We start from the raw sequence: 14088 nt of genomic DNA on the forward strand, positions 1-14088 counted from the left end.
TCATATGTACATTTCGTCGTGGCCCGTGGGTTAAATCTTAGGCTAGTTGATATTAATGGGCCTTAGGTTAAGACCCACATACTTTTTCCAACGATGGGAAACTATATTGTACTCAACAATCTTAATAGAACATGCCTGATCTTAAATAACCCGACTTATATGTGTCAGTGTCAACCACCAACCTACAAATTCTTCAACTTTGTATAAAGGATCGCATTAAAGCTTAGAAAGATAAAGAAGGCCCACACTAAGGCTTACCATTTAGCTGCAAAGCTCTCAGTGCACACTATCAATCAGCCACTACTCAAAATGGCTACGCTCTCTCTCCACTCCCATACCTTCTTCCTCCTTAGTCTCCTGCTGGTGATCTTCGTTCTCCGACAACACTTGGCGGTGGCAGGAGGATGCCAGTATCCGCCCGTGATCTTTAACTTCGGAGATTCTAACTCTGACACGGGTGGACTCGCCGCCGGACTCGGTTACACCATTGTTCTCCCGAACGGCCGTTCATTTTTCCGGCGTTCCACTGGTCGACTGTCTGACGGCCGACTCATCATCGATTTCCTTTGTAAGTTGAACTCCTCTTCGCTCTTGTTTGACTCACGTAACTATGCGACGGTTGAGATTAGAGGTAGTTTTAGTCATGCCATACCAACCGTCAGATGAAACGGGTTAAGTTCATAATCAACGGGTGACAACCGCGCTCGAGAATCGATGTCGGTGATCGCGTTACGTGATATCACAAAACGACACAGTTCCTTGAAATGATGAAATCTATTACTAGAAGAGACAAGTGGGGGTCCCATTTCACAACATGGAAGACCAAAGTATCATGGAAATGGGTCCCACTCTTTAGATTCGGCGCTGATCTCCATCTGTTAGGTTGCGTGACTAAAGAGTCAAGAGCGCCGTGCCTGATGAGTTTTTCTTTGTCCGTATCATATTATTTTAATCTGTTATATACAGAGTTGATGTTTTATTACAATCTTAATTAATCAAATGCATAGTTACTTTGTTTATAACGATGTTGAGATTCAAATACATAGACTTGGAACAGGCAAATTTCGTCTGCTTTCCTTTGTTTTTACTTTTTAACTTTTCAGTTTTGTTTTGGCTCTTTTTATCTTCTGATGATTGGTGAAGTTATTAAAGTGCAACTTCTATTATCCAACGTTGATATTTAATGAATGTAACGTTCCGTGAAATATTTGCAGGCCAGAGTTTGAATACAAGTCTACTAAACCCATACTTAGACTCATTGGTTGGATCGAAATTTCAAAACGGGGTTAACTTCGCCATCGTTGGTTCAACCACTCTTCCTAGATATGTTCCCTTCGTTCTCAACATTCAGCTCATGCAGTTCCTCCACTTTAAATCACGAGCACTCGAGCTTGCTTCCACCTCAGGTATTTCTACATATCTGATACCAACCAACTCTTTATATCAATCAACGTAGTATCCACTCATACATTGTAATATTCATTCTGTTTTGTAGATCCTTTGAAAGAAATGATGATAACTGAGAATGGATTCAGAAACGCATTGTACATGATCGATATCGGGCAGAATGATATTGCGGATTCATTTTCCAAAGGCCTTTCTTACTCCCAGGTCGTCAAGCATATTCCAAACGTTATTTCTGAGATCAAGAGTGCTATTAAGGTGAGAACTTTCGCTTATAGAAGTGTGAAATTTTTGGTTCAGTTAAGTAATTGTTGAAAATGTTCCAGACATTGTATGATGAAGGAGGGCGGAAGTTCTGGGTTCACAATACAGGACCCTTAGGTTGTTTGCCTCAGAAACTTTCAATGGTTCATAGCGAAGCTTTAGATAAGCACGGTTGTCTATCGAGTTATAACTCAGCGGCTAAGCTGTTCAACGAAGGGTTGGATCATATGTGTCGGGAGCTGAGAACCGAGCTGAGAGATGCTGACATAGTCTATGTCGACATTTATACTATCAAGTATGATCTCATCGCAAACTCTACTAATCACGGTAAGTTTTTAAGCATATACTATCCCTCTGTTATTAAAAGAATAATTTTTATGTGTGTTTTAAACATATTAAGAGAATATAATAATTTTTTTTTTATTTACTTATTTTCCTTAATTTTAAACCAATAATGTTTTAAAAGTACAAAGTTTACGGTTCATTATTATTAACTAATAAAGATTGCATTAATTTTTTTAAAAAAATACATCTTTATGAAATAAAATTTTATTTTAAAACATTTATCTTTTAAGAACCTAGATAGTACATATTAGTAGTAAATAACTAAATACCATTAGTGTTTATGTAATCTTAGTTCATTCATATATGTGCAGGCTTTGAGAAACCGTTAATGGCGTGTTGCGGATACGGAGGGCCTCCTTATAACTACAACGTGAACATAACGTGTGGCCACGGTGGCTCTAACAGCTGCGATGAAGGTTCTCGGTTTATAAGCTGGGACGGGATACATTACACCGAGACAGCTAACGCCATTGTAGCCATGAAAGTATTGTCCATGCAATACTCCTCGCCACCAACTCCGTTTCATTTCTTCTGCAGCCGCTGAGATTATACATCTAATTGTGAATTTAAAAAAATTGCACTAAAGAGAAAGGAGATGTGTGCTTCTACGGTTCTACCAAATGTCATTTTAAAAGACTTGTAATTGTTCTGGTTCTCTGTTTTCGAAAAGTCCAAATATCTGTCAAGAAAACTCCAATTGCTTATAAAAACGTTTCATCCCCTAGATCGGTTCATATAGTAAAATTAGAAACCATCTAATATCTTGAAAAAAAATTTCTCATTTAGTTTTAGTTGCAATTTGGTTATTTCGGATAATTAAGATATTTCAAATAAAATATCGGATATTTTGTATAAAGTATCATGTAATTAAGTCTTCAACAATTTTTGAAATTTTGGATTTTTTAATACTTTTGCATATTTTTGATAAATTTTAAATATATATATATATATATATATATATATATATATATATAACTAACATTTTTGATTTTCGGTTGTTTCAGGCTTTCAGTTTTTTTTTTGCCCATGCCTTGTTGCTCTCATTTGCTTTCAAAATATTACTTTAGACTAGAGCTTTTCACCGCGCTACGCGCGGTTTATATATTTTAAATTATGGAATTTTTTTTTTAAAAAAAACTCTTATATAAGATATATTTGAAAACTATTCCTTAGATTTTTTTTAGTTGAAAAATCATGTTTATACTTATGTAAATTAACTAAACTATAAAGTTTGAATATTATTGATGACCAAAAAGAATATTTAAAGTATTGATGATAAAAAAATAAATACTTAAATTATAATAATATTTAAATATTTAAATTATAAGTAAACAAAAATCAAAATTTTATGTATTTTCTTTTTCTAAAAGTACTATTATTATATACCCAAAATCTTACTAATAGATATTTTACTTGAAAAGATAAAAACATAAAGCATTTATGTTTTAAGGGCTTTTCCTTGTTCTTTATTTTCTCGTATCTACAATATCCTCTAGTTTTTTTCTGGTTATTTATTTTTAATTAAACAAAATGAAACACTAATTTCAGATTTCATAAATTCATAATATTTAAACTAACCCAATCAAAATAATCAGTTTGAGAAGCTACCAAAAAACAACAAAAAGTTGCATCATAGAAAAAAACTCAAAGCGAGACTCTTCATAATCTAAATTAGAGTGCAACATAAATTAATTATAAGTTATGATTTAAGATAGAAGGCTTGATAAATATTATGCTAAGTATGAGGGTATTAATAATGCTTGCACTGTGTGCCAGTTCTCTGTTTATATAAATTTACGGGAAATGAAAACTATTAACCCCACACGAATTTTGTGAATAAGTGATTGTCTGATAATGAGCAAGGAATATCCGTCTTTCTGCTAAACATGATGTATTGAACTCATAATTCATTAGATACTTTTTATGAATGTCATTGTCAACTAAGTATTGTAAGTAAATTGTTACCGGTTATTCGATCATTTGCTAACTTACTTTATTAAAAAGATGGACTTCAAAACATTTTATAATATATACATATATATATATATATATATATATTGTCATTTGAAGTGATTAACATGTATCTATCTTAAATATATGTTTATCTCAAAATATAATTAACTTAAATTGAAATTTAGTTCTAGTTTGTTAGTTTGAGATCAACTGAGGATATTGTTTTCATATAATAAGTGTAGTTTTGAAAAAAAACTATTTTTCTATATAAAATCATAAATATAGTATTTAAAAAAAAACCTCTTTACTATTAGGTGAATTGTTTTGTTCGATTTTGTATTTTGATAAGTATTTGTTGGTTAAATAATTTTCATTACTTTTTTCTTTATTTTTTTCCAATAAACTTGGAGTAACCTTGTTCATTATCCTATTTTATACCACACATTTTCGATAATTAGACAAAAAACTGAAAAATGAGTAGCATAACTAACACACTAAATGTAAGGATTTAGCTTAATGTCATTTTTTCATCTCAGTTGTTAATTTTTGTTGATCTCTTGGTTGTATGATGCACATTTTTTGTATTTTTTATAAGTTTTCATTTGAAACTTTGAGCAATTTTTACGGAGTTTTTAAAGTAAACTCTTAGTAATAGTGCTGCGGCAAATATTATTATTTTATTTAATTTAATAAAAAACATATTGTATATAGTTAATAATATGAATTTTTTATCTTTATATATTTTAGGATTAATGTTCTTCTCCTACGTGATTTTCTTTTCCACTTGTATGTTCAATAATTTTATAAAAATACTTCTTTCATCCTATATAATTACTCTCACAAATGTGTATTTACAATAAAATTTATTTTATTAAACCTTTAGTTTCATTGCATGTTTTCTGCTGTCTTTGTAGTTAGGTGTAAGCTTCCATCTTACTTCGTTTTTTCTTCTAGGTTCAGAATTTTATCTTTGTATAATGTATATTTTGCCATTTATATTTCTAATCTTTTTTTCTATTATGTTTAGTTATATCCAGTTTTAAGTTATTGTTTTCTTCAATTCTTTTCATATCTATATATTTTTATATTCTTTTGGCACTTTTATATTAATATTGATTTTATATGTTTAAGACATCATCTTTTTGGTTGGTTGAGATTTTACATGATTTCCAAAAAATTTATAAATTTCAGTTTTTAAAGAATTAACTTAGATATCTAATATATTAATTTTTACAATTTAAAAGTTTTTATCAGTTAGGTAATTATTTATGCTTAGATAAAAACATAGGTCTAAATATCTATCTTTAAAAAAGGATGCGTAATTTATTAATCCATTTTTTTCTTTACTTTTTCTCAACTGCGAAAAAGAAGAACTATTATTCTTTTGACAAAAAGAACTGTTAGCTTGCGTTCAATAATCATATAAATGTTGATTTTATTATTTTAACATAAGGATTAACAATATATGTGTACGACTAAATTTTTTGCGTATGTAAATAATCAAAAATTAAAAAGTCGTAGAAGTGGGAGCTAAGAGAGATCCACATTAAGCCAATCTAAGAGAGATCCACATCAAATCCTACATTGGAAACTTAGGACATTATTATTATTATCTATGCAATCATTCAGCTGAAAAGAATATTACTTTTTTTATACATAACTCATTTATACCTGGAACCTGCAAAAAGCCTAGAGGGTTAAAACCTCCTTCTGCACCAGACCTGGGTGAAAAACAAACCAAACCAAACCAATGGTGTTATCATCCATACATGAGTTCTCAACAACATAGCTAAGGTTATATATGAATATTAAAAAATACTCAATAGGTAAAAAGCAACAGGTAGAAACCTTTTTATTGTTCTAGTAAAATTTGAATCTTTAGTCGACACATACGCTAATGAAAAACATCTAACCTTGTTACGATATGCAATCTCCAACTGTTTAATGTTTCTGGCCTCTAGACACACACCAATTATCTCCATTCCAGTACACGGGGAAACAATGCCTCCTCACCAAGTTCAACATGTCAGAAACATAGATTGGATTAAGGACTCTAAAGGTTAACCATCTTAACATTTACATGTGTGCATGGCCTCAAAAAGACGACTCGTAACAGCTACACTAGCTCTCTCCTCTTCAAGTTCATATAGAGAGGGAGACACAAAAGCTTCTGAAGGAGTTTCAATTGACTGCTTATTCGAGTTATTTTTAAGGAATAGAGGCGAACCTGGTGATCGGCAGTGGGAGCGTCTAGTGGGGCCGATGAGAACGCTGATGCTGTCCTGCCGAATCCGCTGCGCTGATCTACCTCGTGTTGTTTTAAATCACATTAATCAGACCGATATATATCTCACAATCAGTGAGGCATGCTATTCTCACCCGACCGCAATGCCTCGTTCTGCGTATAGTAACTAAAATCTCAAGTTATTTCCTCTGAAAATATCATTTTGTTAATGTAAGATAAGGTCGTTGGTTTCACCTGAGTTTTCATGGATGGGAAGACATTCCAGAACCTTACGGTTTCATCTCCTGCTCCGGTTACAATCGTTTGTCCGTCAGGTGAGACCGCAACGTACATAACTCTGTATGTGTGACATGTTAGAGTTGCAATCTGAACCACAAAAAAGACAGATATGTTCAGTTAACTACATATACTTATTGATGCAAAGTAATATACAGAGACAGAGGTCAGAGAGATTTATTACTTTGGAGATGGTGAAGTATTTACAGTATATGATTTGGTTGTGGGAGCATCGTACGTGCTAACCAGAAAAAAAAAAAAAGAATTTGACTTTTGGGTTGAAAATTGCATATTTGTGATGTGCAAGAACAAAGACGGTTATAAAATTTGGTTATTTCACGTGAAATCATGGCAAAGCTTAATAAGAAATTTACATGAGTATCTACGTAAGTTGTCTTCCTATTCGAAAAACTGTATGCATCAATCAGGAGTCCAATCACCAGAAGCAAGATCGTTAACATAAGGAGACCAAGAAATGGCTTTCGAGTGAAGCACCAAACCAAACAATCTTGAGTTAAAAAATTACTTGGAAGATCATTTTAAAGGATATTCAGGTGTTTTGTTTGTGTACCTTGATTTTGCGCCAATTTTTTTTGCTTGCTCTTCTTGCCTTATAGAAAGATTTTTAGTCACACGCTCTAAGAGCACCATTAACCCTAGCATCCCTAATGGAGCTCTTAATCATTTTTTTAGTAATAAATGGGTGTTAAGCACTTTTTTAAGCAACCTCTAAATTTTGTCCTCCAATGCAAGTATCTTATTTAGGAGTTCTTAAAAAAAATTAAACATTGTTTTATTTAAGATAAAATTTATTTATTATATAAAACATATTAAAAAAATCAAAAAAAATTAAGAAACACTTTGGTTTGTAAAATCTCTTGCCATCATCAGAAAGTAAGCCAACATTGTTTGAAACATCCTATAAGAGTAAACCAAGAAGAAGACGTTCAAGAGTAAACGAAGCTACACATACCTTTCATCCACAAATTTGGCATATACATTCTACAGAAAAACTTACAATGCGCTGAAGGGATGTGATGCTTTGCTTCCTGCCAATATGGAAAAAGATCATGTAACATGAAAACATAAGAACCACGAAAACAGATGAAGCAAAAAATGTCAGCTTACCTGAACATCACTCCACTCCACACAGCGAAGAAACTTTGTCTTTCATCTCCACTCAAAGTCCTCGTTGGCGGATATTTTAGAACTCTTTGTATTGATCTTTGAAAGAAGAAAATTACAACTTCCATTATAATATGATGAAATGACAGGAAACTACCACACAACTTCAATTAAACCAAGAGAAAAAAAAACTCCATTCCATACTTACTTCCGCTCGTTATTACTCGGTTTGAGATCCCTGTCAATAATGCCACGATCCAAGCTCTTTGCAAGCTTTAGTTGTTTGTGCTCTGAAGGATTAAACTTTCCAAGTTCTGTATCCCAGACAGTGATGAGTTTGTTCCAGCAGTATGGTGGCCCTGTAGTGTTCAATCTGGAATTAAGAAGAGAGCTATATGAAACATCAAAACGCTTCTACAAAGGTCATCACAACAAAGACACAATGAAGGAAGGCAAAATCATGATAAGTATATATAGAAAAGAGAAGAAACCTTGTTCTCATGGGAAGACCAAAAGGAACTCCATCTATATACAATGCACACTCAACGTAAAGCTCTGGTCTTTTGTCCTCTATGAACATAAATCAAACCAGCAAAGTCAGAGATTAAGGACCAATAATCACATTAACTTCAATTGCGTTTGAGAAGATTTGATTCAAATCTACTTCCACCAGTAATAAACTTAGAAATTGAATGTTTTGAGTACCCGACTCAGTAGATTTATCGACAGGGAGGATTCCATCGAGCTTCTCGGTACGGAAGAATTGAGATTGCAGGAGAGGAAGAAACGAAACTCCCCAACGGCTGCGACGCCTCCGTCCTCGTCTCCTCCACTGCTTTCAACGCCGCCGAACGCGATGACCCCATCAACCTCTCCTTCCCAGAGACAGATTCGACGTTGTGATCCGCCCAAAACCGCTCTCGAGCTCGCCTGTCCCAACACCGTCTCTTGCTCCAATATCCTCGCCGTCGCCGTCCGCGATCTCTTCATCCCGGAGTGAGGTCACTGGAGAACTGACTGGTGGAGCTTTGCCAGAAGATTTCACGGTATCTAAGCTTTTTTTTTTGTTAAAAATGGTGAATTATGTGTATAAGCGGAATGTAAACGAAGTTTTATATAAGATGAAATGATGTGGAAATCCAAAAAGTTTCATAGCCATAATTTGCTTCTCTGAATAATTGGTCTTTATGATGCTTAAACATACGACGCTGTAGCCAGGGAGGAGTCTTTTAACGGGTGAGGTTATGATGAATGGAGTGAGGAAGATGAAGAGTGTGGTGATGAAGGATAATGTTTTCCTTAAGATTAGTTATGGATCAGGATATGGGCTTTTATGAGACCAAACGAAATGCCCATTTTTTCTCTTTTTCGTACAAAGTAGTAGTGACATGGCATAAACTTATATCCTGATTGGTTGATTTTTTTTGAGGACGTGGCATGCTTCTCCTTTAAGTATATTTTCCTTTTAGTATAGGATAGATTTTCTTTCCACTGCGTATATTCTCTTTCCTTATTTTTCGGTCAAGTTAATGCGTATATTCTCTTTCCATGTTCATCAAATCTTGTTTTGAGTATTGTTCTGCAAGATTACTAAAACTCGAGCAGTATGTATTTGGATAAAAGGATACATAGCGCTGCTTTGAGTGATAGTGTCATCTCAGAACCACTCTTTTCTCATCGGTGTGTTTCATTTTGAGATTCCGAGTATGAAGGCACAGTTACTCCTACGTAGAGCGTTTTGCTCAAGCATCACTCCCAGTGCAAAAGCTAAAATCACTCATCTCTCACGTACCATCCAGATTCATGAAGCCAGGAAGCTTTTCGATTCATGTGACTCTAGCTCAGTCTCTTCCTGGAACTCCATGGTGTCTGAGCATTTCACAAACCGCATGCCTCGCGAGGCACAGCTTCTCTTCGACCAGATAGCTCAGAGAAACATCACCTCTTGGAACGGGTTGGTGTCCGAGTATATGAATAACGGAGAGATGGAGGAAGCTAAGAAAGTGTTTGACGAGATGCCTAAGAAGAATGAGGTACTTTGGACTATGCTTCAAGACAGGAGAAACGATGATGCATCTCAAGGTAGGAGGTGTGGTGATGTTTCAGAACTGAGTAAAGGTATAAGAAAGTCAACAGGTTGTAGCTGGACTCAAGTTGGAGATAAGGCTCACACGTTCGCTATGGGAGATATCCATCAAGAGCAAGAAGCGATTGTGAAGTTTCTGGATGAATGGGATGTGTTATTGAGAGAAGATGGGTATAGTCCTGATTGCGATGCTGGGGAGGAAGAGAAAGTTGATAGCCTGAGTGAGAGATATCATAGCGAGAGGCTTGCGGTGGCTTATGGTCTCTTGAAGCTACCAGAAGGAGTACCCCTCCGCATCATGAAAAACCTTAAGAGTTTGTAAAGATTGCCATGCAGCTATCAAACTAATCTCTAAGGTGAAAGAGAAGGAGATCATTGTAAGAGATGCAAAGAGACTACATCACTTCAAGAACGGGGAGTGTTCATGCAAAGCTATTGATGAGATTCAATAAAAGGCTAAAGCAGGATGGTCACTTAGATTGTTCAGCCATTGATGAGAATTCTCTCTTTGTTATGTTTCTTTTTATTTATTGAGCTTGTTATCAACTCCCCTTTTTAGCATTTTTCTTGTCTTTTCTTAATAAGAACTAAAAAAAATCTCTTACAAAACAAGAACTCAATGGCACATTTCGTTTTGTTACATAGTTACTATCATTCTCTGTTGCTTGTATTGAAGAGCACTTGTTCTCTCATCTACTCCAAAGAGATATTCAAGTCTAAACAAAGGTTAGTCTACAAATAAGATTTCAAAGTGAATAGTGCTTAGACTATTAGGAATAAGTATCCTACATCGGAAATTCTAAAGGACATTAAGTAATATATAAAAAGTTGGAGTCAATCCACTAATCACCAATTGATATAAACCTGAATCTAACATAGACTTTTGTGCGATAGAGAAACACTCGCTGTACACACCAAACTATTAATACTGATATGTAAGTTTCAGTACAAATCCAGTTCCATATACAAGCATGTGAGTATATATGTTACATATCACACGTATCTATATATATATATATTCCTCTCAACAAGAAAGTGCACAAGAAGCAACAACTTCCAAAGAACAGAGAATAAGCCACACCAGCAAAGATCTCTGATTATTGAAGTCTCTTGCTCTGTGTTCTTGAAGCTGGTGTGCTTCTATCAGTATCCGAGTTTTCCTCTTGCGCTCTACGCCCTCTCCGATCCTGTTAAGTTAAATACTTGCTTATGTATACATATATTCCGCATTCATTGTAATGGTTGTAACTTGTAAACTACACTAACCTCTCTTGGTATGGGATATTCCTCAGACTCTAGCATACGCACAACTTGGCTCATTTTAGGTCTCTTTTCAGAGTCAGGATCAATGCATCTTAGTGCCGTAAGAAGAACACGTTTCAACGCTCTTGTAGCTGGCTTAACCGCTATGTTTGGATCAATCACTTCTTCCAGTCTCTTAGTTCCTACCATCATCTTCAACCACTCAACTAGATTCACCTACAAAAAGAATGTATATGAGTCTCAAAATTATCAAACACATTCATCTCTCAATAGTCTATCTACCTCACTAGCAGGACGTGCATAGTCCACAGGATCCCTTCCGGTTATTGCTTCTAAGATCAAGACACCAAAGCTGTACACATCACTCTTCTCATTCAGAAGTCCTGTATTCGCGTATTCTGGAGCAACATACCCAAATGTTCCCATCACTCTAGTGGTCACATGACTTTTCCCATCTCCAAGCAACTTGGCAAGCCCAAAATCAGAAACCTTTGCGTTGAATCTATCGTCAAGCAATATGTTGCTGGACTTGATGTCTCTGTGGACTACTTTTGGCTCGATTGCCTCGTGTAGATACGCAAGACTGCACAGTAGATAAAACCATTACTCTAACCAGAACGTATAAGAAAAAATAATGAAATGTTATGCTTACGCCTTGGATGTGCATGTGAGAACTTTCATTCTTGCTTCCCAAGTTAAGTATCCATGCTGTCTCATTGCTCCGTGAAGCCATTCTTCGAGGTTCCCATTGTTCATATACTCATAAACCAATATCCTTATAGCAAAAAAATGTCACAAAATGTTTTGTTTCTTCTCTCTATAAAAAAAAGACTCAAAATGTTTATACCTGTGTGTGCCTTCAATGCAGTATCCAAGAAGACGTACCAAGTTCTTGTGACGCACATGACCAATAGCATCAACCTCTACTCTAAACTCTTTCTCAGCTTGTCCCCTACAAAATCCAAAATTTCAGAATATTTAACAAAATTAAATAGAGAGAACTCTTTTTTTTTTAAATCATATAGTATAACTCACAAATGGTTCAAGATCTTTTTCACGGCGACATGAGTTCCATTAGTCAACTCTCCTCTGTATACAACTCCATATCCTCCTTCACCAATCACATTCTCTTGTGAGAAACTGTTTGTTGCTATCTCAAGATCTCTCAGAGTAAACCAATGACCCCAACCAAGGTGTGATTCAGGCAAACCGGAGAGAGGTGATGGTGTTGCCATCTCATACAATGATGATGAAGACATGTTTGCAACACACATAGAACCTTCTTCCCCTGAGCCAGATGGGCTGCTACTTACACCGTTCTTTCTCTTCTTCTCCATATCCAAATTAAGCAAGAAGTTGTCAGGTTCATTGCTGTGAGGGTCAAAGTTTGTGACATGCTCAATTCTGATTTCTTTGATCTCTTTGGATATAGGAGGGGTTTGGATGATGGGAAGACTCAAGGTTTTAGATATTTTTGGTTTCTTTTTCCATATGAGACAAAAGGAAAGAACAGAAAGTATGGCTATGATGAACAAGGCAATGGAGATAACTGTTGCTTGCCAGATCTTAAGTCCAGACATTGTTTCCTTCCTAATCTGTTTGATTCAAGATCATCAATGTTAAAAAGAGAGTAAACTTGATACAATGGTACCAGAGAAATAAATTGTAGAAAGGAACTACATGAAAAATGATGTCTCCAAGTTGATCTAGTGGTCCCATATTAAACATTAAGGACCACTAAGGAGCTTAATAACCCAACAAGGCAAGAATATAACCAAATGCAGCAATCATTGCATTTATCATTATCCAGTTAGAAGATGGCTAAGACAAGCAATGATGATAGAAATACAGAGGAATACATTACCTCTAAGAATGAAACTTGATCAGAGAAACTCTTCAAAGAAAAAAATACAAGAATTTTTAGATGGAACTCTGGGGAAACAGAGTTTTTTCTGTAAAGAATAATGTTGAACTTCTTATGTGAAGAAGAAGAAGAACAAGAAAGATGAAAGTTTTAAAAGAAATAAAAGAAAACTTAAAAACGTGAGCTGTGAAATCTGGTGGAAGAAGAAGAGATGGAGTTATCAAGTGGTAGGTGATAAAATTTTCAGTCTCTCTTTAACTTTTTTTTTAATCTTTTAATTTAGGTGGTGAGAAAAAAAGAAGCTTGCATTGCAAACTACATCACATGAAACACCGTCTGCATATACGTATATTATACATTATATTATATATATATTGCAGAGGATGATGTTTTACTACCCAAAGTAACTGTCCGACTTTTTACATTACATGAGAAGGTTGAAAACTTTAATGTATAGCAGAAACTGTGACTTTAAAAACATTTTATATCGGTAGAGAGAAGTAGTAGTCTTCTAGAATGGCCTTTGAGTTGTGTGAAGCAAATTACGAAAGAGGTTGCTTAATCTTTGTTCATCGTCGTCTCCTTGAAAAAGAAAGTCCAACAAATTTGTAAAGCTTCCATTTGAATCATATTTATTTCCAAATGCAGATTCCTCTCACAATTGCGATTAAACCAATAAAATAATAATTTATTTGGGTTGGTTATATCCCCGGTTTAAAAACAAAATTAGAAGTTCAATTTGGACCATAATAGACATTCCAGTATTGGGCTTTAAATTAGATTATGAGCCCAATTTAAAATTTTAGTCCAAACTTTGTAGACCGAAAACTTTAATTCAAGGGATGTATTATCTTTGAACAAAAAAAAAGGGATGTATTATCTATATCCACTCTCAGCAAATGAATACAAGAACTAATGTTAACTTTTTATGGGTATGTGACAATAGTTTAGTGGTAGCTTTACTGTTGAACCCATGTATTCTTTTAAGAAGATAGTATCAAGATCCACCATTCCACATGGGTTGTCCCTACTTGCATGTATCAATCTTCTTATCTCAAGAACAAAGTTGTACACATTTTTATTTTGTAAAGAAAAACCATTTTCAAACGTGTAGAGTATAGCTTTTAAAATTAGGACAATTAATTAATCCATTAAACAAACAGCTAACAGAGCTTTTACGTTCTCTGCTTTTTTTCAATCACTTTCCGCTTTGGAGATTTATTTAAATCTTTGTGGGTTTTGCTGAGCTAAGCAGAAGATCAA

The 14088-nt window shown here is 34.6% G+C and overlaps 2 protein-coding genes and 1 long non-coding RNA gene across 18 annotated transcripts; 1 reads left to right on the top strand and 2 right to left on the bottom strand.

The window, feature by feature from the left end:
- Nucleotides 1-221: 221 nt before the first annotated feature.
- Nucleotides 222-2737, top strand: LOC106346278 (GDSL esterase/lipase At1g09390). Its single transcript, XM_013785557.3, has 5 exons — nt 222-568; nt 1215-1406; nt 1496-1662; nt 1731-1995; nt 2325-2737. The coding sequence occupies exons 1-5, from the start codon at nt 310-312 to the stop codon at nt 2555-2557; spliced, it is 1116 nt and encodes a 371-aa protein (XP_013641011.2). The 5' UTR covers nt 222-309; the 3' UTR covers nt 2558-2737.
- Nucleotides 2738-5331: 2594 nt separating this feature from the next.
- On the bottom strand, nt 5332-8877 carry LOC106397614. Of its 15 annotated transcripts, none has more exons than XR_007340177.1 (12): nt 8318-8876; nt 8104-8182; nt 7821-7985; nt 7616-7711; nt 6862-7536; nt 6672-6728; nt 6446-6577; nt 6346-6364; nt 6194-6270; nt 5880-6100; nt 5638-5687; nt 5332-5545 (listed from the first exon to the last, which is right to left on the bottom strand). It is a non-coding gene; the product is annotated as an uncharacterized LOC106397614 (long non-coding RNA). The 15 variants fall into 15 exon arrangements; XR_007340176.1 differs by having other exon boundaries at nt 6346-6377; XR_007340179.1 differs by having other exon boundaries at nt 5880-5971; nt 8318-8875.
- Nucleotides 8878-10606: 1729 nt separating this feature from the next.
- LOC106346275 (probable receptor-like protein kinase At5g18500) lies at nt 10607-13422 on the bottom strand. 2 transcript variants are annotated; one of them, XM_048782087.1, is made up of 7 exons: nt 12826-13422; nt 11997-12556; nt 11809-11913; nt 11614-11736; nt 11244-11544; nt 10965-11177; nt 10607-10885 (listed from the first exon to the last, which is right to left on the bottom strand). In XM_048782087.1, exons 2-7 carry the CDS (start codon nt 12539-12541, stop codon nt 10796-10798), a joined length of 1377 nt encoding a protein of 458 aa, XP_048638044.1. In that variant the 5' UTR covers nt 12542-12556; nt 12826-13422; the 3' UTR covers nt 10607-10795. The 2 variants fall into 2 exon arrangements, with proteins under 2 accessions (XP_048638044.1, XP_048638043.1); XM_048782086.1 differs by having other exon boundaries at nt 11809-11922.
- Nucleotides 13423-14088: the final 666 nt, after the last annotated feature.

The sequence above is a fragment of the Brassica napus genome, chromosome A6, assembly GCF_020379485.1.
Source record: "Brassica napus cultivar Da-Ae chromosome A6, Da-Ae, whole genome shotgun sequence".
NCBI classification, from domain to species: Eukaryota; Viridiplantae; Streptophyta; class Magnoliopsida; order Brassicales; family Brassicaceae; genus Brassica; species Brassica napus.

What these genes read in the sequence shown, in the direction of transcription:
- LOC106346278 (XM_013785557.3), top strand. Translation starts at nt 310, where the DNA reads ATGGCTACGCTCTCTCTCCACTCCCATACCTTCTTCCTCCTTAGTCTC. An exon ending in CGAGCTTGCTTCCACCTCAG is followed by an intron (nt 1,407 to 1,495) that starts GTATTTCTACAT and finishes TCTGTTTTGTAG; the next exon opens with ATCCTTTGAAAGAAATGATG. An exon ending in AGATCAAGAGTGCTATTAAG is followed by an intron (nt 1,663 to 1,730) that starts GTGAGAACTTTC and finishes AAAATGTTCCAG; the next exon opens with ACATTGTATGATGAAGGAGG.
- LOC106346275 (XM_048782086.1), bottom strand. Translation starts at nt 12,541, where the DNA reads ATGTCTGGACTTAAGATCTGGCAAGCAACAGTTATCTCCATTGCCTTG. An exon ending in AAAAAGATCTTGAACCATTT is followed by an intron (nt 11,923 to 11,996) that starts GTGAGTTATACT and finishes CTGAAATTTTGG; the next exon opens with ATTTTGTAGGGGACAAGCTG. An exon ending in ATGCACGTCCTGCTAGTGAG is followed by an intron (nt 11,178 to 11,243) that starts GTAGATAGACTA and finishes TTCTTTTTGTAG; the next exon opens with GTGAATCTAGTTGAGTGGTT.